Source organism: Acinonyx jubatus, chromosome A2 (genome assembly GCF_027475565.1).
Source record: "Acinonyx jubatus isolate Ajub_Pintada_27869175 chromosome A2, VMU_Ajub_asm_v1.0, whole genome shotgun sequence".
Lineage (NCBI taxonomy): Eukaryota > Metazoa > Chordata > Mammalia > Carnivora > Felidae > Acinonyx > Acinonyx jubatus.
The window spans coordinates 88,611,728-88,638,325 of record NC_069383.1 but is presented as its reverse complement, the minus strand read 5'-3'; the positions used below and the strand labels follow the sequence as shown (position 1 = coordinate 88,638,325).

At 40.1% G+C, this 26,598-nt stretch overlaps 1 protein-coding gene and 1 long non-coding RNA gene across 5 annotated transcripts in view; one reads left to right on the top strand and one right to left on the bottom strand.

Annotated features, from left to right (window-relative positions):
• RINT1 (RAD50 interactor 1) overlaps positions 1 to 26,594 on the bottom strand; it is a 31,135-nt gene extending 4,541 nt beyond the window's left edge. The window contains exons 1-13 of one of the 4 annotated variants that reach the window (XM_027071696.2): positions 26,392 to 26,592; positions 25,898 to 25,943; positions 21,505 to 21,689; positions 17,153 to 17,394; positions 13,775 to 13,948; positions 13,526 to 13,675; positions 12,785 to 12,941; positions 10,103 to 10,213; positions 9,778 to 10,003; positions 9,124 to 9,261; positions 7,119 to 7,318; positions 2,485 to 2,699; positions 1,982 to 2,399 (exon numbers count right to left, since the gene is read on the bottom strand). In XM_027071696.2, the coding sequence (XP_026927497.2) occupies positions 2,351 to 2,399; positions 2,485 to 2,699; positions 7,119 to 7,318; positions 9,124 to 9,261; positions 9,778 to 10,003; positions 10,103 to 10,213; positions 12,785 to 12,941; positions 13,526 to 13,675; positions 13,775 to 13,948; positions 17,153 to 17,394; positions 21,505 to 21,689; positions 25,898 to 25,943; positions 26,392 to 26,433 (1,935 nt within the window). In that variant the 5' untranslated portion in view covers positions 26,434 to 26,592 and the 3' untranslated portion in view covers positions 1,982 to 2,350. Of the gene's footprint in view, positions 1 to 1,981; positions 2,400 to 2,484; positions 2,700 to 7,118; positions 7,319 to 9,123; positions 9,262 to 9,777; positions 10,004 to 10,102; positions 10,214 to 12,784; positions 12,942 to 13,525; positions 13,676 to 13,774; positions 13,949 to 17,152; positions 17,395 to 21,504; positions 21,690 to 25,897; positions 25,944 to 26,391 lie in introns of those variants that run through there. The other 3 variants (XM_053218608.1, XM_053218607.1, XM_015076166.3) reach the window with 3 other exon arrangements.
• LOC113603002 (uncharacterized) lies at positions 9,890 to 26,479 on the top strand. The gene is made up of 3 exons (XR_003424527.2): positions 9,890 to 10,027; positions 22,955 to 23,043; positions 25,337 to 26,479. It is a non-coding gene; the product is annotated as an uncharacterized LOC113603002 (long non-coding RNA).
• Positions 26,595 to 26,598: the final 4 nt, after the last annotated feature.

The window sequence follows — 26,598 nt, the reverse complement described above, 5'->3', positions numbered from 1 at the left end:
ATAATATTCCATTGTAGATATACACCACATTTTTTTTTTATTCATTCATCTATCAGTGGACAGTTGGGCTGCTTCCATATCTTGCCTCTTGTAAATAATGCTGCCATAAACATAGGAATGCATGTATTCCTTTGAATTAGTGTTTTCATATTCTTTGAGTAAATACACAGTAGTGTGATTCCTGAATCGTGGGGTAACTTTTTGAGGTGACTCCATACTGCTTTCTAGAGTGGCTGCACCAGTTTGCATTCCCACCAACAGTGCACAAGGGTTCCTTTTACTCCACACACTCACCAACACCTGTTGTTTCTTGTGTGTGTTTTAAGTTTGTTTATTTATTTTGAGAGAGCGAGCAGGAGGGGCAGAAAGAGAGGGAGAGAGGGAATCCCAAGCAGGCCCCACACCGTCAGTGCAGAGCCCGACACGGGGCCTGAACTCATGAAACCGTGATACCAGGACCTGAGCTGAAACCAAGAGTCAGACGCTTAACCGACTGAGCCACCAGGTGCCACGTGTTTCTCGTGGTTTTGATTTTTAGCCATTTGGACAACTATGAGGTGATAGCTCACTGTGGTTCTGATTTGCATTTTCCTGGTGTTAAGTGATGATCAGCATCTTTTCATGTGTCTGTTGGCCATCTGGATGTCTTCTTTGCAGAAATGTCTGTTCGTGTCTTCTCATTTTTGAGTGGATTGTTTTGGGGGTGTTGTACCAGTTCTTGATCTATTTTGGATACTAACCCTTCATCAAATATGTCATTTGCAAACATCTTGTCCCATTCAGTAGTTGCCTTTTAGTTTTGTTGACTGTTTTCTTTGCAGAAGCTTTTTATTTAATGTAGTCCCAATAGTTTTTGTTTTTTTTTGTTGTTTTGTTTGCTTTTTTTCCCTTGCCTCAGGGGACCTATCTAGAAAAAAGTTGCTATGATCAATGTCAGAAAAATTACTGCCTATATTCTTTTCTAAGATTTTTATGGTTTCAGGTCTCACATTTAGGTCCTTAATCTATTATGAATTTATTTTTGTGTATGGTGTAAGAAAGTGGCCCAGTTTCATTCTTTTGCATGCAGCTGTCCGGTTTTCCCAGCACCATTTGTTGAAGAGACAGTCCTTTTCCCTTTAGATATTCTTTCCTGCTTTGTCAGAGATTAATTGACCAAATAGTTGTAGGTTTATTCTGGGTTTTCTATTCTGTTCTTTTGATCTATGTGTCTATTTTTGTGCCAGTACCATACTGTTTTGATCCTACAGACTTGTAATAGAACTTGGAAGTCCAGAATTGTGATGCCTCAGCTTGCTTTTCTTTTTCAAGATCGCTTTGGCTATTTGGGATCTTTTGTAGTTTCATCCACATTTGATAACTGTTTGTCCTACTTCTGTGAAACATGTTGCTGGTATTTTGATAGGGATTGCATTAAATGTGTAGGTTGCTTTGGGTAGTGTAGGCGTATTAACAATATTTTTTCTCCCAGTCCATGAGCATGGAATGTCTTCCCATTTCTCTGTGTCGTCTTCAGTTTCTTTCATCAGTGTTTTGTAGTTTTCTGAGTATAGTTCTTTCACTTCTTTGGTTAGTTTTATTCCTGGGTAGCTTACTGTTTTTGGTGCAGTTGTAATGGGACTGTTTTCTTAATTTCTCTTTCAGCTGAGATGTAACAGGTTTCTGTACATTGTGTACACTGTGACTTTGCTGAATTCATTCATCAGTTCTAGCAGTTTTTTGGTGGAGTCTTTTGGATTTTCTATATATGGTATCATGTCATCTGCAAACAGTGAAAGTTTGACTTCCTCCTTACCGATCTGAATGCCTTTTCTTTCTTTTTGTTATCTGATTGCTGTAGCTAGGACTTCAGTACTGGATTGAATGTGATGGTGAGAGTGGACAACCTTGTCCTGTTCCTGACCTTAAGGGACAGGCACTCAGCTTTTCCCACTGAGGATGCTATCAGCTTTTCACACATGGCCAGGCCAGTTTTTCACACACGGCCTTTATTATGTTGAGATATGTTCCCTTTAAACCTACTTTGTCGAGGATTTGTTGTCATGAATGAATGTTGTACTTTGTCAAATGCTTTTTCTGCCATCTACTGAAATAATCACATTATCCTTCTCCTTTCTCTTATGTTGATGTGATATATCCTACTGATTGATTTGTGATACTGAACCACCCTTGCAATCCAGGAATAAATCTCACTTGATCATGGTGAATGATTCTTTTAATGTATTGTTGGATCTGGTTTGCTAGTATCTTGTTGAGGATTTCTGTACCCATGTTCATCAGGGATATTGGCCTGCAGTTCTCTTTTGTTGTGGAGTCTTGGTCTAGTTTTGAAATCAGGGTCATGCTGGCCTCAGAATGAATTTGGAAGTTTTCCTTCCTCTTCTATGTTTTGGAATAGTCTGAGAAATACAGGTATTTATCATCTTTCAACTTTTAGCAAACTGGATTTGAGAGTTGAGTAATAAGAAAATATGAAGGACTTACCTTTCTTTTTTATACAATTTTGCAGCATCTTTAACTTCTCTAAAAACATGGTCTACTTGGCGGGTCAACATGTCATGCTTTAAACGCTCCAGTAGGTTAATCATGTCATCAAAGACAGAACTCTCCATAGAGGCCAGCTGTCCCAGCTGCAATTTACTGAGGGTGTTATTCTCTGCAAAGACCTCCAGTGCTGCCTGCTGAAGTTGCAGGAAGAACTGAAAGCAAAAATGTATTAACATGGTCATTAAGATGCTTCCTTTTTAACAGCATGAAATAGAATTCATGTACTACAACTCACTTGTTTAAAGTGTACAATATATTGGCTTTTAGTGTATATTCAGAATTGTGCATCTAATGCCAGTGTCGATTTTAGAATGTTTTCTTTACTCCAAAAAGATACCCCACACTTAACCATCATCTCCCAATCCCCTCCGTGCACCCTCCCACCCTAGGCAACCACTCATCTTTCTGTCTCTATCGATTTGCCTCTTCTGGATGTTTCACATAAATGGAATCCTATAATTTCTGGCTCTTTCTGACTGGCTTCTTTCACTTAGTATGTTTTCAAGGTTCATCTATGTTGTAAGATGTATCAGTACTTAATTTCTTTTAATTGCTTAATAATATTCCATTATACGGCCGTACCACATTGTATTTAGCTATTCATCAGATGACATACAGCTGGGTTCTTTCACGTCTATTATGAACAATACTGCAGTGAACATTTGTGTGTATGGTTTTGTGTGGACAAATGTCTCCAATTCTCTTGGGTATACTGGGAGTAGAACTGCTGGGTCATACGGTAATTCTGTGTTTAGCTATTTGAGGACCTGCAGACTCTCTTCCACAGTGGCTGTACCATCTTACATTCCTACCAGCTGTGTGTGAGGGTTCCAACTTCTCTACCTCTGCACTAGCAATTGTTATTATGTCTTTTTTATTATAGCCATCTTAGTTTATATTTAGTGATGTCTCACTATGATTTTAATTTGCATTTCCCTGATGGCTGATTTCTTTAAGTACTCATTTTCTCCGAACACAGACTGAGAGTTGTAGTAAGCAGATTTATGAGAGTTAAGAGAATTAAAATGTCATTTTTACAGTGGCATTTTAGGTAGAATATGTATTATTTTTTTCTGCCCTACAGAAAAATAACGCTGTGGATATTTAGCAAGAGATTAAAGGCAACCTAAATGCCCATTAATAGGGGACAGGATATGGCCACAATAAGTGATTGTTCAGGGATGGACATGTGAGAGGCCACACTGGTATTTTCTGCTGAACCTATCAGAGAAGAGGCACTGGTCCTCTCAGTGCCTGGACAGTGGGAGCCTGGAGCCACCTGTAGCCACACTCCCAGAGCCTGCCTGACAATGAAGCCAGAAGGGAACAAGTCCAGGGCAGCCATGCCTACTGCTCCAGTTACACAAACAGATTCCTCACCGACTCACCCCACTCCCCCTCCCCACTCAGGCCAGCATCAATCCAGCTTCTGTCACCTACAACTGAAAAATTCCTGACTCTGAATGGCTGGGTATGTCTGGCTTGGCACAATCTGGCAATGGACAGACAGCTATTAGTACAGAATCGAAATTAATGGAAGGTGAGCTCTGTCCACTCTTCCTTTTTTCTATCTAGGCAATACAAGAGCATTAATGATTTTTATTTTAAGCGTTCACAGGCTGAAAGACCATGAAAATGGGTAAGTAACTTCTTATATTAAACAGAATTTGTAAAATCATAACACACAAGGACAAAAAATTCATTCATGATTTGAGGAGCTACTCTAAATTTGGTTATTCTTCTGTTGACAGAAGGACCCAGTTAATTCAGCAGCGCATTACAAATTTCCTAAGGACAGGGATGATGGCCAATTCATCTTCGTTAACAGACTATGGCACCAAGTAAAAGTAGTTAATGATGTTCCACAAATAATTCGTTGAAGCTAAAAATCTGGCTTCGAATGAGTCTCTTACTAGATCATCTGGCACAAGAATCAGGAATGACAATTTGTTTTATGACAAAGCTTAGCAGAAAATGGAGCAGTGTAGGGGCTGAGTGAAAAAACTTACTAAAATGAGGAAAACAACACATAAAAGTACACAATGAGAATTGTGTAGCATATGCAATAGAATACAGCCCATGTGTTCTAATTAGGTGACTTTATAAACAAATGCATTAGTCAGTACACTCTATATTCATTTTATGAAATAATTATTTTGTGTCTTATCTTCCTTGCTTAGCAGAATGATACTATGAATGTGGATCTCAGTTAACATTTTTGTTGAAAAAGGCTTTTAAGTCCCAGCCAGAGTCCAGAATATAAACTATGTTTATCAGGTTTTTATCTTATTTATGTCTGTTATTACATTTATTTTTGTTTCCTATTTTTTTAATTACCCTGTATGTAATTAAGATAAAGACTTTTTTGTTTATTCTTTCACAGTAAAGGAATACATTTTCTATATAATGCGTTAGCAGTATATACTTTTTGTTAGAAATTCATAATTTAAAATATATTATTTTTAATAAAAACTTAAAAAAACAAACATATATCTATTCTTATTATGTTTTCAAGACTCTGTCCTTAACCTGGACATTGAGTATTTTTAAATGCCTATGTTTGATTATATTTCATTTCTGCTTTTTTTTATTACATTAAGACTTGACAATATACAGACATTTTAATTTACCTTGTCCACCTCTGTGACTCATGTGAACGCACTCAAAAATTATGTTTTCTAGTATACTATGAACGTATCACCAATCCTCAGTTAATCAAGCTTTCGAATTATTCTACCCTGGAATTTTTCAATTCCCACTTTATCTACCACATTTAAAAAGTGGTATTATTAAGTCTTTAGTTAACATTATAGTTGTTTTGTTGTTTTACTTTCCTATTTTCATTTCATGACACAATCATATAACACTTTACAATGTACCTTAGTACAGTTTGGTTTTTTTTTTCCATTTAATGTATACTTCACTGTTTTATGGTCATGCAAATTCTCTGTTAATACTTTCTGTCATGAAACCTACTTCATGGGGCACAGTGGTGAAAACCCAAGCTGATTTCTGTATCTATACACATGATCAGGGAATAGTGATTCCAAACCCAAGAGCACCCTGTCCAAGAAGTTCCTGGAGCTCCTCTGAGGTCATTCTAATATCTAAACATCATCAAAGGAATTAATCTATGTTAAAGTTTTAAAGGCTAATTAAGTTTCTTCATTTTTGGCTAGAAATACATATTGGAAAATCTGGTTAGCAAAAGCCTTGAAAACCAGTATAGTCTTGGATTAATAAAAAGAATAAACAGAAATTATTTAATAATTGTATTTAGGCAGACCAAATGAATGTGTGTGGAGAAAGGAAGGATAAATAAAATTCTTGGAGGCAAAAGGCCTTACAGTACTTGCTAACCAGACCCAAGGTTTTGATTTTTAGATTTATTTAAGACACCTCCCACTATAAGAAATTAACTTTCTTGGATGATGTGATAATGGTATTGTGGTTATGGGTGTTTTTTTTTTTTTTAAGGAATTATTTTAGAGATACATTTTGAAATATTTATCATGAAATATACCTTAAGATCTTCAAAATAATCAAGTGTGGGATGTGGAGAAGAGGCTTAAATAAAACAAAATTGGTACAAGAAGCTGGATGACAGGAACATAGGAGTTCATTTTATTGTTCTACTTACTCATGTTTTAAAGGCATTCAAAGGGTATCAAATGTTATTTTTATTACTTTTATTTTACTTTGTTATGTAATCTTTACCCCAATGTGGGCTTGAACTCACGATCCTGAGACCAACAGGCGCAGGCTCTACCGACTGAGCGAGCCAGGTGCCCCTCAGATGGTGTTATTTTATCTTCCTTAAAGTCCTGGATTTTATGGATTTTGACACCATTTCTCAATCCTAGCTTTTTCTGAGATGGCAATTACCATACATGAATATTTCCCAAGATAAAGTCTAATTAAGAGGAAAAAGGTTCATTCTATAGACCACTATTTTATGAGACGTTGGCTTTCTTTTCCAATGATTAAACTATTGGGATTATGTAACTATTTGCGAATTGAGAAAAAAATGTAATTTAATCACACCCCCTAGGTTTGGCCTAATTGTTATTCTACTAATGTGTAATTTCTGCTTGCTGTAAATTCAAAATTTCAAAAGGTAAAACTGTTAATACTACTAACAAAAACTGTTTAACTAAAACTGTGAAAAATCTACGATTTAATATAAAAAGCACATTAGCGGGCACCTGGCTGGCTCAGTCAGAAAAGCATGCGACTCTTGATCTCCAGTCGTGAGTTCAAGCCTCACATTGTGTGTAGAGATTAATTTTAAAAAATAGTAAATAGGGGTGCCTGGGTGGCGCAGTCGGTTAAGCGTCCGACTTCAGCCAGGTCACGATCGCGGTCCGTGAGTTCGAGCCCCGCGTCAGGCTCTGGGCTGATGGCTCAGAGCCTGGAGCCTGTTTCCGATTCTGTGTCTCCCTCTCTCTCTGCCCCTCCCCCGTTCATGCTCTGTCTCTCTCTGTCCCAAAAATAAATAAACGTTGAAAAAAAAAATAGTAAATAAACTAAAAAATATATATGTTTAAATAAATAAAAGCACATTAACTTACAACATTGTCAGCCCAGTCTGCTAGTACTGTTGAGATATAGTTCACAGCATTGAGAATTGCACAGTATCGAAAGCCAAGGGAAGCTCTAGTCTCTTCTTTCATCACCTGAGTTAACCGTATCCTGAAATCATCTACTAAGTCCTTCTGTAACTCCAGGAACTGTAGCTTTCTGGAAGCTGTGGGAAGATTTTTATATCTGTCTGTGGAGAAAGTTAACAAGACATGTGAAAGTTTTGCTTCTGCCCAGGACACAGTTACAGGTTTTCCCTATTGACATACTTTGGTACCTTTGTCAAATAATCAATCGACCATCTAAGCACAGATCTATTTCTAAACTTTACAAGGTTGCAGGTTTCACAAGTATATGTACTTGTCAAAACTCACTGAACTGTATACTTCAGATTTATGTTCTCCATTGTATATAAATTACAGCTCAATTTTTTTAAATGTTTATTTTTGAGGTGGGGGGGAGAGAGAGACAGAGAGAGACACAGAGAGACACAGAGAGAGAGAGAGAGAGAGAGAGACAGACAGCTCAAGCAGGGAAGGGGCAGAGAGAGAGGGAGACACAGAATCTGAAGCAGGCTCCAGGCTTCAAGCTGTCAGTACAGAGCCAGATGCGGGGCTTAAATCCACGAACCGTGACCTGAGCCAAAGTCAGATGCTTAACCAACTGAGCTGCCCAGGCGCCCCACAGTTTAATTTTTTAAAGGCATGAGGAAATTATAGATGGGCCCTGATTTATTATGGTTCAACTTAAGATTTTTCAAGTTTACAATGGTACAAAAGCTATACACATTTATAGGAATTATTTGAATATTTTATTTGGATCTCTTCCCAGGCTGGCAATATGGGATACAACCCTCTCATGATCCTGGGCAGTGGGAGAGCGGCATATCTCCATCAGCCATGGGATCATGAGGGTCAACAACCAATGCACATACAGCCATTTTGTCCTCATACAACCATTCTGTTTTTCACTATCAGTACAGTATTTAATAAATTACAGGAGATATTCAACATTTTATTATAAAGTAGGTTAGGTGTATGAAATGCATTTTTGACTTAAAATGTTTAACTTAGGATACCTTAATCAGGATGTAGCTCCACTGTAAGTCACAGAGCTGTATGATAAGGTTTTGGGGTAATGGTGGGGTTTGGAGGTGGGTCCTGCCCCCATGCTTTAATAAAATCACCTTTTTGCACCAAAGACATCTTCAAGAATTCTTTCTTGGCCGTCAGCTCCGAACCCCACCATCACCCCAAAACCTCATCATGTACATATAAAAACCACCCCATTTCAGGGCACCTGGGTGGCTCAGTTGGTTGTGTCCACCTGACTCTTGATTTCAGCTCAGGTCATGATATCACGGCTTGTAAGATGGAGCCCCGTGTTAGGCTCTGTGCTGATGGTGCGGAGCCTGCTTGGGATTTCTCTCTCTCTCTCTCTCTCTCTCTCTCTCTCTGCCCCTCCCCCCCCCAAATAAATAAAAATAAAACTTTTTTTAAAATCACCCCATTTCTTCAACAAAAAAATGACTTCTTTTTTAAAGGAAGGAGAAACTATGACAGGTTAGAAGACATACACTTAAGAATTTACAGGTGAAATAAGATGCCTGAAATGTTCTTTAAAATACTCTAGGAGAAAAAATATAATAGAAGTGATCATTGTTTTAAACTTTCATAACAGATACCTGAGGCTTCATGGTATCACAATCACTTTTGTGTATGTTTGAAAATTTCCCAAATAGAAAATGTTTTAAAAAGCACGAGTTCTTCAGGGCGCCTGAGTGGCACATTCAGTTGAACGTCTGACCTCAGCTCAGGTCATGATCTCACAGTTTGTGAGTTCGAGCCCTGGACTTTGGATCCTCTGTCCCTATCTGTCTCTGCTCCTCCCCCACTTGTGTGCACGCATGCACTCGCTCTTTCGTTCTCTCTCTCAAAAGAAAAAAAAAAAAAGCTTACCTAAAAGAAAGTTGTATCTTGAAAGACTTATACTTACCAGTTATAACCAAGAGTAGTGTCATAAAAGTTTCTGCACAGTCTGGAACTTTCATCTCATCCACATCAGTGATATCCTTATATTGGGATATCCAAGCAGCTTCTGATGAAAGCATTGAGTCCATTTTTTGAAGAGCAACTGATATGCAGAAAAAGGGAACAGGTCAATTAAGTAGTTACAGTCATTCTTAATTTTCAGCACAAGTTTTTAGGAGTAATGGTTTTTCTGTAAAAAACAAAAAACCAAATCTACAACCTCCTACCGGTTGCACTATATTTAACACGCTCTGTGTTAGGGTTGAACAAGATTCCCTACTTCTCCCCGCCACCCCTACCCAAAATCTTCAAAATAGTTAAACTGATGAGACCAGCTACATCCAACAGACACTACAAAGAACAGGAAGTACTATGGTACAATCTATAAAACAGTTAGCTGTATCCTATACTGGCTTGACTCTTCCATTCTAGAAACGTGGATGGTGCAAGTACAAGAAAAACTGGTCTGATGGGAAGAAAAGGCAACTTGGTAAACCTTAACCAAGAAAAATCCAGATGACTCTAGTTTCTACCCAGAGCGGGTGGAGAAAAACACCAAAAGTTAATATACACAAAAGGAGATAATATGCTCTCCACTTGATGGCTACTGAACACTTACATTTTCTCTCCACAGTCAACCACCTCTGAAAACAGGTGTCCTCTGACAGAATATGCATACAGTTGGCAAAAGTGCTGGGATAGCCATAAAGACTGTGCAGCTCCCTTTCGAACAAAAGCACCTCATCCACCAGATGACAGAAGAGATTGTCATCATAGAGCAGACATGGGATGTCTGCAGCTAACTTCTCAAGAACGAGCATCATGAGGCCCCGGGAAAATTCAAGCTGAAAGAAACATGTAAGCAGGAGGTAAGGTAAATGACAGATTATTCGCGGACACACACAACTCTAAAACTGGAACAATTTAAGAACACAGTTTCTTACCCTTGCATTTACCGAAGGGCCTACTTTGTCTAATATTGGCTGAATCTTCTCATCCAGAAACTGAGTGTGATTCCCAATCCACATAAGTACCTGAGCCAAGTACCATTCAGGCTAAGGAAGGAAGTTAAAATAGTCTGAATTCTTAAGTCATTCTGACCAGAAAGTTACAATTAAATGGTTCTAGTTAATTGTATACACATAGCACTTACACAAATTAGGTGAAGATTCTTATAAAAGAACACAATTTCTGCTCTGAACTTTAATCAGATGTTTCCCAATGTACTCCCAACAAATTCCCAAAGGTGGCATAAGTCAGTAAACTCATAAATTTACAATACTGTATGTGTTGAAAACATAGCACTTTGGAGATATGTAAAATGATGAGCATTACAAAGAACTGATGGCCTTTAATTTTGTTTTGTGTTTGGTTTTTTTGTAAATTACATTCCAAAATAACTTTTAAACCTGATTTTCTTCTGGTTTGTCTTTTCAAAAGGTAAAGTAAGAAAAAAATATGCCTTAAAACAGGTAAAATCATAGAAAAGTAAATGTAAATAGGCAGCTTTTTAAATTGTCCCTAGAGATGATTCTCAAACCTTCCAAGTTTTGTTGGACAGGCATTCAAAAACATTTACTGAGGGTAAATCCCTGTTATGTGCTAGATGCTAGAAATACAAAAGTGAGTAAGGGGCATCCCTAATCTCAGGGGCTGTGTAGTTTAGGCTTGATGACAGAGTGGAAATGTACTTTAGAAAGGAATCAACATGGGGCGCCTGGGTGGCTCAGTTAGTTAAGTGTCCAACTTCGGCTCAGGTCATGATCTTGGGGTTCGTAGGTTCGAGCCCCATGTCAGGCTCTGTGCTGACAGCTTGGAGCCTGGAGCCTGCTTCAGATTCTGTGTCTCCCTCTCTCTCTGCCCCTCCCTCGCTCATACTCTGTCTCTCCTTCCCTCTCTCTCTTTCTCAAATATAAATATTTTAAAAAAGTTAAGAAAATAATTTTTAAAAAAGAAAGGAATCAACATAACTCACAATTTTCTAACCTCAAATTCTTACTGCCTCTCTACAGCTGTAGGTTTATTGCCTTGTCTCGCTACTTACTAATTGGTTCTATTCTTCTTTCCACCAACACCTCATCCAAAAAAGGAGGAGATCCATAAAGTACAATAGAATAAACTGAATTTAAGACCCAGAAATGCAATTGCCACTCAACTCCTTCCCGTGCAAACATAACTCCCTATCCCTTGACCCCTTTAAAATTCTATAAAGCCTATAAACTCATTTATAAATGCCACATACAACACCTGGGGTAAGCCTGGTGCAATAACATATAATTCAAAACACTGAAATGAACCACTCTGCTACTTGCACTGCATTAAATGTAGCAAACTTAAGGATAAATAAGGTAGTCTCCATACCCTGGCAACAGAGTTCTAATTCTCAATGAATTCAATAAAATTTCATTAAAAACAAATGCCTGATTGTTTTTCTGGTCAAGTTAAAGAAAAATCTCAAGAATATCTCCAATATAGGGGCACCTGGTGGCTCAGTCATTTGAGCGTCCAACTCTTGATTTTGGGTCAGGTCATTCAGAGTCCTGGGATCAAGCCCCGCATTGGGCTCCGCACTGAGCATGGAGCCGCTTAAGATTCCTTCTCTTTCTTTCTTTCTTTCTTTCTTTCTTTCTTTCTTTCTTTCTTTCTTTCTTCCTTCCTTCCTTCCTTCCTTCCTTCCTTCCTTCCTTCCTTCCTTCCTTCCTTCTTCCTTCCTTTCTTTCTTTCTCTCTCTCTCTCTCTCTCTCCCCTGCCCCCCTGTCCCTCTGTTCCTCCTCACTCACTCACCTCTTTCTCTAAAAAAAAAAAAACAAAAAAAACCAAACAAACAAAAAACAGAGTATCTCCAACATATATGGCTGTAATCCCTCAGCTAAAATGCTGATGAGATGGTGAGAATTTCCTCAAAGCCATCCCCATCATTCCTTACTTTCTTGTACACACACAAATCATTTAATGTTTTAAAATTTTTTAAAGCTTTTCACTTATTTTTTAAATGGTTATCCATTTTTGAGAGAGAGAGAGGGAGGGAGGGAGGGAGGAGGGGAGGCAGAGAGAGAGAGAGAGAACGAGTGGGGAAGGGGCAGAGAGGGAGACAGAGAATCCCAAGCAGGCTCCACACCATTAGCACAGAGCCTGATGCGGGGCTTGAACTATGAGAGCGTGATCTGAGCCCCAACCAAGTGTCAGATGCCCAACCAACTGAGCCACCCAGGCACCTCAGCCATAAATCATGGTAGCATCAGCACTCTGTTCAAAAGCGAATACTTGACTATCTGTGGACTTTCACATCTCTCTCTGATATATATATAAGACTGAAGGAGCAATTCGTACAGTGAAACACGTGGAGCCAGTTGTCACAAGTGCCCCCAACAAATGTCACAGCACACCCAAGGGGCAACTTGAGACACTGGTGAGATGACGTGCTAATGAGTGAGCGGAGTCCCATGGCATATCAACACAAGTCCCAAAATAGATCTATTAAGGCAAGGACAAAACAGGAATTTAGCTCTTCAGAGAAAAAACAGAAATGTGAATGGGATCGGATTTTAACTTAAACCAGAAAGAGGATCGGGATGCTTAACAACTGCTATTAATAACAACGAAGGACAAGAGTTGGCAAAGCACACCTTGCTTATAACATTAGTCTGTCGGTTCCCTCGGAAGTGATACCTGAACCTTTTCTGAAGGGGAGTCAGCATAATCTGGATGGGCAGGATGACAGACGGGGATGCAGGAAGACAGTATTTTTCTGGAAGTTGTTTTGGCTCAGTAAGTAATTCATCTCTGACATAGTCAAGTCAAGGAAAAAGAAAAGGATACAAAACAATATATATGCATGGATATATGGATATATACACATATATACACACACACGTGTATGTATGTACAGACACACAATATATTTTTCTAACAAATATATAAGATACTAAGTAAAATTAATTATAAGACATAATTTTACATTGCATATGATTTCATAAAAAGTGCATGAAATATGTTATTAGAATTACCCTGTCTTTCCTAACATAAAAAACAGTAGTGAAGAAGGAAACACAATCAAGAATTCCTTTATTAACACTAGATTACTAAACTTTCCTCCCTATTGCCCATTTTTTTTTTCTGTCGTCCCAAGAGACCTACATGTGATATAAACCTGGGTCAGTCATGTATTTCAGACTGACCCCGCTCCCCCCAACGCTATTCACTCTGAAGGGCACAATCCATCACTCTGCGGGTATATACAGATCAAGTCCAAACCTAGTACTACTGTTTGGCTTCTTGGTCCCTTTCAAAAAGTTTTACTCTCTAGCTACAAATCCACTCTCGAAAAAAAAAGCAATTTTAGTAAGTTTTATCTCCAACAAAGATACGAGGTTTGCAGTTTCAGAAGCTGGCAAAACAGTGTCTCCAGGTTACTATATATCTCAGGGGCACCTGCTGGGCGACTCAAGCCAACAGTCTGAGACTGGGGGGGTGTGATGAATGGCCAGTGAAGCTGGGCTAAAACTTCCTCAAAATCACTGTAACAGAAAAAGCAACACACGTATTTCAGTAAAATACAATGGTCACCGAATATCCATGTGAAAGCACTACCATGAAATAACAGGTGAATTCCTTACCTTGTAAGTTTGTCCTTGAGGATCTTATGCCAGAATTTAACAGTGGCTCTCGTGAAAGCAAGAAGATGAGCACAAGATGATTCCTGAAGCTTGATGTCAAGTTCCACCATAGACACCAGAGTAGAGGCTGCCTCTGGGACGTTATTGGTCATCAGATATTGCTGAATGTTATCACTGCAAAATGAGGCAAAGCAAACTTCAAAGATAGTCTGTCAAAATTCCAAGTGCAGCAAAAATGACATCTCCCTCCTGTGGTGTATAAGGTTCCGTGCAAGGAAGAAGGAGGCAGCCAGAAGTGGCTTTCTTTTTACCAATGTGGCCAAAGCTTAACATTTTTTCTAGGAAAGCCAGAAATCAAGACTTTCATGCAAAATCAATTAATCAAATCCTTTGAAACAAGCCAAATAAAAGATGTCTTCAGGACAAATTTATCCCATGAGCCACCATTTTGGCTTATTTGACTTCATAGAGCAAAACATTTTATTTAAAAATGAGATGTTGTGTGTCAACTATACTTGAATAAAAAATTAAAGGGGAGCCTGGGGGGCTCAGTCGGTTAGGTGACTGACTTTGGCCTAGGTCACGATCTCACGGTTCATGAGTTTGAGCCCTGCATCGGGCTCTGTGCTGACAGCTCAGAGCCTGGACTCTGCTTCTGATTCTGTGTCTCCCTCTCTCTGCACCTCCCCTGCTCATGCTCTCTCTCTGTCTCTCAAAAAATAATGTTGAAAAAAATAATTTAAAAAAATAAAAAAAATTAAAATGAGGAAAAATGAAAATGAGATGTTTCTTTGGATAAAAATAACATCTCATAGCTTAAACAGCTAAGAATAAGGAATAAAATGTGACCTTGTCAATAACTGACCTTGGTTCAGGAGCCGCCCCCTGTAGGAAACCTGAGGCGGGAGTGTACCTCCAGGCATCCTCTACCGGCCGCCAAAGTGCTGGGACTCCAGTCCCCCGTTTGTTGTATGTTCCTGGGGCGCACACGGCGTCCTCCTTAGGAACAGGAATGTGTATCTCCACCCTGCAGAGCTCCACTATGCACAAGCATTTTTTCCTGTCCTCTGAGAGCTGCTTGTGTTTTTCACGGTCACTGCTTCAGGCCTCAGCAAGAATACTTAGCTTGTGTTTTTGTATTATTCTATTTATTCCTGTCAGCTCTTGTGGCCATCCCTTACTCCCATTCTCTCATTTTTCTTTCTTCTCTTTCTCTAATCATTTTTATTAAGATTTCCAACCAGTTTTGTCTTTTATAGCTACTACCAGAATTGAAAGCACTCTTTTGTCCCATTGGGTGTCAAGAAACCCATCATTTCTGCATTTAAAGCACGAGTAGTTTTGTTTTGTTTTTTTTTATGGACTTGTTCTTTTCTTGTTGTTTTTTAAGTTTATTTATTTATTTTGAGAGAGTGCATGTGTGTGAGGGAGGTGGAAGGGCAGAGAGTGAGGGAGAGAGAGAATCCTAAGCAGGCTCCACGCTGTCAGCTCAGAGCCCGACACAGGATTGGAACCCACGAACTGTGAGCTCATGACCTAAGCTGAAATCAAGAGTCGGACGCTCCAGTGACTGAGCCACCAGGATCCCCGTTTATGGGCTTGTTCTGATGGTCAGCATGCACGGAGCCTGCTCCCCTGTAAGGTTCTTCCCTGTGCATCATGGCAAATTAAAACCTTCTTGCTGATTTCCCACTTCAAAGAAACATAAATCCAAAGTAAGTGTTACATTATGTTAAAAGGAAGACTGCTGTGTTTAAGAAATGTACAGATGTTACAAAACAATGTAAAATGTACACAAAAGCACAGAGTAAGGGAGGACTCCTTTCCAGGACACAGTGAAGTAGCTCTCCACACAACACAGCATCATGAATGGCATTCAGAGCACAGAAAAAGCTAGGGAAACAGGGTTTGTGCATAATGATACTGCGATACTGTGGTATTCAAGAAGCAGAGCTAATAAAAGATGCTAGTTCTAAGGAAAAAACTAATTTTTTAAAAAAGAGAAAGTGCTACAGAATAAAAAGCAGGTTAATGTTAGAGAGAAATTAGATGAGGAAAATCTTAAAAACCCAAAGGAAGACAGAAATAGAGATTTATCACATCGAGAGCAAAGAACATGTTATTAGGGAGAAATAGCTATGCTCTATTTGATTATGAACTTGATTCCTATTTCTAATATGATGCCCAGGGCAAACTTGTCTTAAATAATCCCAACACCAGAAAAAGGCTATCCATAACCATAGTCCTATGTTAATTAACCTATTGCTTTGGCTACTACAAGAGTGAGGCTTTTAAACAACTTACTCTACTTAATAATAAGGTTATTAACATTGCTCCTTATTGGTGTTTTCCTCCAGAGGGGCAAAGAAAAATGAAGTAAAAAGTAGCAAGATTTAAAATCTGTTCACCCCAAATAATTTATCCCAACAAGGAGATGATCTAAAAAGTTTAAATTGATTTCTGGAATCACTGGTAACACTACAATCTTAGGTGTATCATTTTTTCTGTAAATGTTAAACTTATATATGCAAAACAAAGACTTCACACCATGCTGAGAGGTAAAATTCTTTAAAATCTCGGGAAATACACAGGACAAAGTGATACTGCATTACTCTTTGGAAGACGTAACATAAAATATATTAACTCTGATACACAATGGGACATTAAGACTCTTGGATGACTTTTCTTCTTCAAGTCTTCCAGACAATATTAATGGTTGCTGACAGCTTTGAGCAAGAGTAGCTAAAACAAAGCACGATGGAACCATGCAGTATGGAGGGGCTGGGGGACTATATCAAAAACCAAATAATTTTGCCAATCTAGGCAGAAATGTTAATTTAGCTTGTTTGAAAGACAATACCAGACACTCTCAGTTAACACTAGTGATTCAATTCAGAATTCAATTCAGAAAGAAGTGTGTACTTTTTTTCCCTCTACCCACAGGTAGCAAAACTGTACTTATTTAAGAATACTGTACATCTCTTATTAGAGGATTCCCATTGAAAGAAATTCAAATTTAGAGAAAGCAATCCATTTTATTAAGTGATCGTGTCTAAAAAGTAATATTACCATGTTGAAGAGTTGTTTATTAATTTGGTATTATAAATAATAGTTTTTATTTTGTGTTCACAATACAACTACAGGACTTAAAATTTTTACTTAGATCACTTTCTTTCAAATGCAAATTAAGCTCCCTGAAAAGTTTATGTTCATTCACAAAAAAGGAAAAGAATCATTATAATACTATTTTCATAACAACCAGGAAAATTACATTATTATAATCTTTAATTAACTCAATTATTTAATGGCATGCATGCACTGCTAAGACAGAGCCTCAAAGGAAAATAATAATTATGAGAACAAAGAAGCCCTTTTTACCTTAGTTCTTCAATTTGTGAAATCCATTTAAGGTAAGCAAGATGGCGCTCAATCTCTTCAATTTGGTTAATCATGGCCCCCAGATCTTCCATCCAGGGCTGTGCGGTCAGCAAATGGCTGTTAATGGAACTGAAGAGATGAGTTTCTTGCTCCAGAAACTGATTAAGAAATTGCTTTGATTCTTCTGCATTTTTTAAGGCACTCTGAATTCTTTTAGGGATTTCTGATGAAATTGTAAGTACCTGATTGTAACAAAAACAAAAAACAGCAGCAATCAGATAAAATTTTCACACTTTTTTTTTTCATGTTTATTTTTGAGAGAGAAAAAGCACCACTGGGGGAGGGATAGAGAGAAAGGGAGACAGAGGATCGGAAAGTGGGTTCTGAGCACAGAGCCCGATGCAGGGCTCAAACTCAAGACCCACGAGATCATGACCTGAGCAGAAGTTGGACGCTTAACTGACTGAGCCACCCAGGAGCCCCCTTGTAATGTTTTAATTAGATTATCATCTTCAAAATACATGTTTGTTCTAAAAGAATTGAAAATTGTCAATTATAAGCTTCAAAAGAAAGGTGCGATTTGTGCCTCCTGCACCAACCAAACCTAAACACAAAATGCCGTACGTGGGGATGTGTGGGCAGCCGCAGATGCCCCTGTAAGCACCTCTGCATCTTTCATGAAGCTCAGCACTTTCAGAGGGTCCAGACAGAGAATTTTCTTATGCTTTATCTACCAAACACTTTCCTTCAAAAACAAATGAAGTTCTATTCTAAAAGTCTGAGTACATGTTTGTTGCAAAAGTGACCCTGGTGATTCTGATTGAAGTCTACGGCAAGAACCATTGACTTGGGAAGATAATATACAGGTAACGCCTTTAGATGTGGTATTTACTAATTCTTCTTCTCACACATGGAAAAACATATACAAGTATTAGGTATCAATACAACATGAAGACTATTCTAGAGGAATTTCAATTGAATCAAGACTGATTAGACACTTTGTGCGAAGCACTGTGCTAGGAACAGATAAATAAGACATGGTGTCTGCCCTTAAGCTCAGTTCATATGGAAGAGAAATGGAAGCAAATAACTACTGTATTATGGGACTGATGCAATAAAAGATAGATGCTAGGTACAGTGGTATCCGAAGGTAGTGCCTCCCAAACCTGAATGTACACAGGAATTGCCTAGACAGCTAGTGTAATGCAAATGTGAGTTGTTGAGTCTGAAGTAGGGACTGACATTCTGCATTTCCAACAAGCTCCCACGCTTTGGATAATGAGGTGTTGAGATGCAAGGCAACTGGGCTTACATGGCTCCTGCAAAGACCTCTACAGGGCCGGTGGGAATTTTCTGGGGAACTTTGGAAGGAAAGGACATTCCAGACAAAAGGAACGGCTCAGTCATGATGAGAGACCAGCAAAGCTGAGTAAGGCACAGAATACAGTTCAAGAACACACAGAAAGAAGAGACGACCCTAGGGGCACCTGGGTCGCTCAGTCGGGTCGGACTGCAGCTCAGGTCATATCTTGAGGTTCATGGGTTCGAGCCCCACATCTGTGATGTCAGCTCAGAGCCTGGAGCCTGCTTTGGATTCTGTGTCTCCTTGTCTCTATGCCCCTCCCCTGCTCATCCTCTGTCTCTCTCTGTCTCTCAAAAATAAATAAATAATGTTAAAAGAAAAAAAAAAAAAAAAGAAGAGACAAACCTAGATTGGTAGGGAGAGGCGAGATCAGAGAAGCATCTTGTGCCTTAGAAGGATGTGGGCTTTTTCCAACAGGCAATGGGAAGCCATTAAGAGTTTAAAAAAAAATTTTGTTAACGTTTATTCATTTTTTGAGAGACTGAGCATGAGCAAGGGAGAGGCAGAGAGAGAGAGGGAGTCACAGAATCTGAAGCAGGCTCCAAGCTCTGAGCTGTCAGCACAGAGCCTGACACAGGGCTCGAACTCACTCACAAGGCGGTAGGATCATGACCTGAGCTGAAGTCGGAGGCTCAACCGACTGAGCCACCCAGGCGCCCCACCATTAAGAGTTTTTAATAAGGGAATCATTCAGTTAGATTTATGATTTGGAAAGTCAGGGACAGCTGGCTGGCATAGTTGGGGGAGCACGAGACTCCTGATGTAGGGGTTGTAAGTTCGAGCCCTGTGTTGGGTATAGAGATTACTTAAAATAAAAAATCTAGAAAAAAAAAAGGTAACGTGATAAACAATTATGTTTATTCTCATATTATTTGTAGTACTAAAAAGTGGAAACAGCAAAAATGTCCACTAGTAAGGGCCTAGTTAAATTATGTACAACCATAGTTGAATACCATAAAACCATTCAAAAAGAGAGATCTATATACATTGATAAGAAAGCAAGCCATGTATTACATTAATTATAAAAAGTTAAGCCATGCATATTTTAAGTATACACGCGCTTACACAATACAGAAAAGACTGTAACTATATATATATTTGCTTATTCACACGAGATCATTTCTGTAATGGATAAAAATGAGCGATGGTTACTGCGGGATGGGAAGGAAGCAGAAGACGGGCAAACTGCCATCCAGTGTGTGAGAGGCTGCAGCCCTAAACTGGGTGAACTGGGTGGCGGGCAGAGACAGGAAGGGGGCAAAGGTCAGATGTTCTGGAGATGGGATAGAGGAGGCAGGATGACCGGCGATCTTAGTAAGGTTCCCAGGCTTCAGGCCCGGGTGACAGGCAGATAGTGGCGCCATTTTCCAAGAAAGGGAAGCATGTGAAGACACACAGCAGTACAGTTTGGGACATGCTGAATTTAAGGTTCAGTTAGGGGCTTTGGCAGCAGCTTCCGGGGTCATCGGAGAAACAAGCCTGGTTGGGAAGTGGAGACAGACACAAAGAAAGGGGACTTCTTGAGGAAGCCTAACAACAAAAGGGAGGGACTAGCACTGGCTAAGAGATGAGGGGGGAGTGTTCTGTTTTCAGGAAGAGCCGTGGGCGTGTCCCTACGCTGAGGGGACAGGACTGGCTGAGGAGCAGAGGAGGAAACTATAAAACCACAAAGCAACATCACTCCGGTGGCAGGTAGAATCTGAGGCATGAGGACAGCCGTAGACTGATCTTCGGCTGAATTAAGAAGTAGACATGGCTGCAAAGAAGTTTGTGGAATGTGGGGTAGACTGTTCAATAGAGTCATGCTAAGTGGCCTTCATCTTTTCTATTTGGGAAGACAGAATGGCCAGATGGGGCAGGTATCCTGGGGAGAATTTGTAAGAACAAATGAGGGGAGTGGCAGAGGAGCTGACCTTCCCAAGGAAGGAGCCCTGGAGACCACATATCAGGGCTGGCATCCATCCACTCAGCCTGTGACTTCCTCAGAGAGCCCACTACAGCTTGGCCGCAGGCGTGGACGGAGGGGGTGGGGCTGGGCCATGCTTAGGAGAATAGGGCAGACATGGTGGAAAAACCGGAAAGGTGAGGGCTGAGGGGGTGGGGATGGGGGAACACAGGATGGCTATCAACCCAGGGCTAACACACGAACATACCACACACTTAACCCAATGTAGTAGTTACATGATATGAATCTTTTATCCTTGACACACTGTTGCAAGTAAATGGATCCACTTATTTTTTTAAGATTACATTCATTCGGTTTTTTAAACACCATTTTAAGTAATAATTTCACTGTAAAAAGAAAACACCTGAAAATACAGAAAGATGTAAAGAAAATGAATCACCTGTTAACCAACCACTCAGAAATAACCATTATTATGTCATACTTATTTTCAGGTTTTCTCCTCATGAGCGCACATATAAAAAGTTTGGAATGATGGTGTTATGACATTTTTGTACACCATGAATTACTTCCTTGACTTTAAAAGTCACTGTACGAAAAACTCCTTAAAATGTTAGCTGTCAGGGGTGCCTGGGTGGCTCAGTTGGTTAAGTGGCCAACTTCGGCTCAGGTCATGATCTCACGGTTTGTGAGTTCAAGCCCCAAGTTGGGCTCTGTGCTGACAGCTCAGAGCCTGGAGCCTGCTTTGAATTCTGTCTCTATCTCTCTGCCCCTCTCCCGCGCGCGCGCTCGCGCTCTCTCTCTCTCTTAAATAAACATTAAAAAACAATTTTTTTCATGTTAGCTGTCGTTATGTTTTTAAGACCTAAATCAGACCAGCAGGAACTTTGTCTTTTACATAATTTGTAAAGTACCTAGCACATTGTAGGTCCTTAAAACCTATTAAACAGTTTTAAATGACTAGACTATTTGTCATAATCTGTATCTTCAAAATTCCCTAGAACAACAGTGATATATAATAATGGTGATGTCTATATTATGTCATTGAACAATTGTGGTATTATTTCAATGAGTTTTAATACTTGCCTGTTCTTCTAACTGCATTTTATTTTCTGTCATCTGTTCTATGAGTTTATCAAGTTTCTTTAAAGATTTAAGGTCATTTCCAACTTCTTTTTCTATAAATGCAGACACGTAGGAAGTGAGATCACCATTATTTGTATCTTCACTGACTTGTTCATTTCCAAAAAGAGCTGCAATATTTATGTCATCTAAAATGAAAGAATAACAATTATTTAACATTACCAAGCACCACAGGATTAAAGGAAATACAAAAGATATACAAAGGGGGGCACCTGAGTGGCTCAGTCAGTTCAGTGTCCGACTTCAGCTCAGGTCATGATCTCAGAGTGTGAGTTCGAGACCCACATCAGGTTCTCTGCTGTCAGCATAGAGCCTGCTTCAGATCCTCTGTCCCTCTCTCTCTCTGCTTGCATGCTCTCTTTCTCTCAAAAATAAACATTTTTTTAAAAAGGAATTCTTTTAAAAAATGCCTTAAAAAAAGAAAAAAAATAGTATTGAAAGATTTTGAGTCTATGAAAAAAATTGAAAAGGTGACCGAGTAAAAACTCTTCCTTATGTAAGAGTAAAAAAGTTGGGCTTTAAAAAATGTTTATTCATTTATTTTGAGAAAGAGTGAGAGAGAGCATGCATGGAGGAGGAGTAGAGAGAGAGAGGGAGAGAGAATCCCAAGCAGGCTCATGCTATCAATGCAGAGCCCGATATGGAGATTGATTTCACAAACCGTGAATCATGACCTCAGCTGACATCAAAGTCAGACGCCTAACCGACTGAGCCACCCAGGAGCCCCGAGTAAAAAAGTTTCGAAAGCTTCAAATACCATTATACAAAACTTTCCATGTCAGAAAAAGGAAAAAAGGGAGCTTGAGAGAAAACACAAATTACTAAGGAAAATTCAAAATGACTGATGCAACCACTAAATTGCACAGTCCGACGTGAGGATCCTTCTGTGGCAAATAAACTAGACTCACACCAATCCACAGTGTACTTATTAAATGTGACAAAAACAGGTGATTTGGAGCCCTGAGCCATTTCTCGGGAAGAGTGGGAGCAGAGGCAACATGGACGGTGGCTGAGCAAACAATGTGCAGTGAAACCAGGAGCTCCTGGGTAGCTTTGCTCCCATCCCATTTAGCATGTGGGCAGATTTCCCTAAGAGCCCGTTCCTTACTCTCCGCCTGAAACCTAGCATTGCCTATCGTTTTCACGTCAGTTTTTCACTCTGCAAGCGTCTATACCTTCTTCCAGTATCCACAATGTTTAAGGCAAAATTAAGCAATTTAAGCTGCCTCTAATTCTTTGTGGAAAGAGGCAAGATTCAGATACATAAATAAAAAATGTTCAATTTTTATTCAAAGAAACAAATCTAGTAAATGCTTGATTCACTTCAAAGGCAATTAAGTGATCTTCCACTGTCCTAAATTTCTGGACCGACAGCACTGCTCCTCTCTTCCAGAGTATCTCCAGCTCTATATCTGTTCCAGGGTGGACGTGCCCTAAGCGCCAGAGAAAGTGGAAGGCCACAGCAGCTTCCTGACAAAGAAGGTAAGAGTGACAAGATTCGCAATGGCTGCCGCATCTCTTTCCACACCACCCTGGTGTGCTGAGATACACTGTTTCCTCTGTAGTATCTGTTTCCATGTGCAGGCTATTCCCTTTTAGTAACTCATGGAATCCTTCCAGCAGAAGGTTAGGAAACTCGGTATAATGGTAGCTGCGAGGGTGCCACTGTGGGGTCCCTAGGCTCCCTGCTGCCCAACATGCTTGACTCCACTCAGTCCACGGTGTGAATTATTCTGCAGACGGGGCTTAATCTCCCTAGATTTGAGTAGCACCTACAGATTTAAAAAAAAAAAAAAGATAATGTAGAAGTGTAAGAGGAACAGCAATTGATTTCCAGATGAAAGTAAGTGCTATAAAATAAGGCCCCAGAGAAAAAGCAGACTTCCTAGAAACCAAACCTTAGAATAAACCTGAACATGCAGTGCATTTCTCTACCTCAGGTTTAACTAAAGGATGTGGTCCTCCCTAAACAAACCATTCACGGTGTTTGTAAACAAATGAAAAGCTTGATTGTACTAGTTTATGTTTAGTTACAAAGACTACAGCAATTTCTAAAAAGAACAAAAGAAAAAAGAAAAACAAAAAAAAGTGTGTGTGTGAGAGATAAAGCTGGGGAAACAATACGGAGCCTCCTGGGGAGCAATACTGGTTGAACTTTGCCTCTGTTCTTCCTGGAGCTGCCCTTGTAGAAGTTGGCTCTTCACCAAAAATGAAGTTTTAAGAAAGCAGCAATGAGAGAAGGCAAGAGGTTAGACAAGAGATTATAATCAGCCTCATTACGAAACAACTGTTACTTCTGATCAAATGAAAATATGAAAAGAGAGAGAGAGAGATGCCTAAATGCAAAATATAACTGTCAGATTTTGCTCATTTAGGATTAAGAGAATACATACCAATGTGTTTAGTACTAGGTTATGTTCCTCCCCCAGCCCCCAAACCCAAATTTTCCTTTGTTCTATTCAACTTATGAGTATTCAAAGTGCGTCCATGTGCTATGAGAAGCAGTAGCCCACCAGTAACTAGGAGCAAAACTAGCATAAATCTATGCCTTGACTTCCCAACTATAAATTGTACCATTTGCCCAGCTGACACCTAAAGGTTATACACGGCATTAAAATCCATGTTTCCTGACCCTCAACCCAAGTTTCTTACTTTTTTTTCTCCTTCAAATATGAGAATAGGCTGGTTTGCATCAAACTTCATTAATGCAGAATCCATCTACGGTTATGGACAAGAGTCACAGTGTCCTCTTTTTCTAGTTTAATCTTGAATAAAACAAGTACGTTGTACATTCCATCTGCAGACACCTAGAGGCAGGGCTTTGTGGAGGGAATGTTTTCCTGTAGCTTAGGGAGCAAATTCTATCTTCATTTACTTTTACTTACTGTTTTTTTTAATAAAAAAAATTTTTTGCGGGGGGCACCTGCGTGGCTCAGTCAGTTGAGCCTTGGACTCTTCATTTCACCTCAGGTCCTGATCTCATGGTTTGTGGGATCGAGCCCCACATCGGCTGTCTTGTGGAGCCTGCTTGAAATACTTTCTCTCTTTCTCTCTCAAAATAAATACATAAACATTAAAAAAAATATATTTTTTTTTGCACCTACTTTTAAATTCTATTTTTTTGACATCACCATTTAAATGCAGTAAGTATATTCTTGGTCAAATGACGTTCTTTAAGATGACACACTGGTGATTTGGGAGGTTTTTATGACTCTCCTTTTCTGTTTCTTGTAATAAGCACCCCTAATTGTAAACAAGTTGACCAAGCCACCAAAGGAGGGATAAGGACGAAGTCTATAGTCTGTGTCTATCATTCTACTAAATGACATCTCAGTAGGCATCAACTTCTCACGCATCTGAATGGGCAAAGGTGGGAAAGGGAAGGGTTTAACTAAAAGATAGAGGGTACTCTCCAATCTTTTAAAAAAGGAGCTGAGCTATGACCGTCAAGTGCTATGGGCTACTTAGAGCTTTCCTTCCAAGGCAGAATGTATCCGCAGGCATGGTAAGGGCAAGCCTAATTCCTGAAGGCATTATGGTAATGTGGGCACCCTTCCTCCTACCACTACTCATTCCTAGACTATTTGCCATGGTCAGAAGAACCAAAAACCCTCTGATGGAAAAGCTGTTACATGCCTTTCCCCTTCCTCCCCCAATAAACTTCACTTCAAAAGCCACTGAAGATTCCCTGATTTCCAGAAGCCTGCCATGCTTAGCTCATTACAGTAAAATGACAAATGTCCACATCCCTGACATGTGCTCCTGTCCTCGATAGGAAATGGAGATGCTGACCTTTTCCCTCTTCCTTGTCCAGACCAAGATTCAGGAAACAAGTTATCCCTTGTATTTTTCTTCCCAGATCAACTTTTACTGGCAAATTCACTGAAGGTAAAGTACCACTAAACAGTTACCATTTTGACTCTAATTAAGGCGGTGGTCATCTCTCCTAGATCATTAATTAGCCCCTCCAAATTCCTGATGCTTGATAAGTTGTTGTTTCATTAAGATAACAGGCAGGCCCCAATTATTCTGAATTGGTGCGGGGGGGGCAGACTCCAGTGAAACTACACCAGTCCCTGCACTAAGTCTGGGTCAGGAAGTATAGCTTATCTTCAAATTATCCCACATTTTACAATTTTAGAAAGAAAGATAGGTGCATGATGATAACCAGTACTTAATACAATGCAAGTATATTGTAGCAAAAAAAAAAAAAAAAAATGGAGAGATTCATCTTAAAGACAACAGGCTACGACTCTTCTGCTCCGCAGACCCTGGAGGGCTGAGTTTAGGAGAGATGGCTGGGTAAAGAATGGTAAGGTGTTTCGAGTCTGCTTACTTTTCTCCTCGACGTCCTTCCTTTCGTTACCACTTTCAGAGCAGCACTAGAAGAACAGGTGTAACAAACACATTAAGACTGGAGTGATAGGTGGAACTCCTCAGGATTCCCAGAGGGCGCAAGGTCCCAGACTCCCTCCCCTGGGGTCTTCCTGAGGGGTCAGGGCCATCTGACGCAGGTGGCCCTGAGGACCACCACTGCCACCTCCCCAGAACCGCTGGAGTTACCTTGCCCAGCCTCAGGGCATGTCTCTACGTCCCTAGAGACAACTATCTGTGTCATCTCATCAGGGTCGCCAGAGCCACCGCCCTGGGACCACCTTCTCTGGGAGGTCCGTGCCACCTCGCCAGATTGGAAGGCCTGTCTCCCCGGGCCACGGAAACCACGTCCCCAGGCCGCCAGGGCCACCTCACCGACGCAATCTCCTTTGGCAGATCTGTGCCACCTCCCCGGGCTACCAGCGTCCCCTCCCCGGGCCACCAGGGCCGCCTCACCGGGGCTGCCGGCGCCTTGCCGATCTCGGCGGCCGGGAGCATCCCGTCTCCGCGCGAGTCCTCGGCTCCATGAGCAGCCAGCGTGGCTTGTAGAGTTCCGCTGAGGCCAGCGGCCAGACACCGGCTCTCCCTGGGAGACCGTGGGGCTGGGCGCCACCTCTACTTCCCCTCGCCGTCTCTCTGATTTCTTCCTCTCCTCCCAGAGAG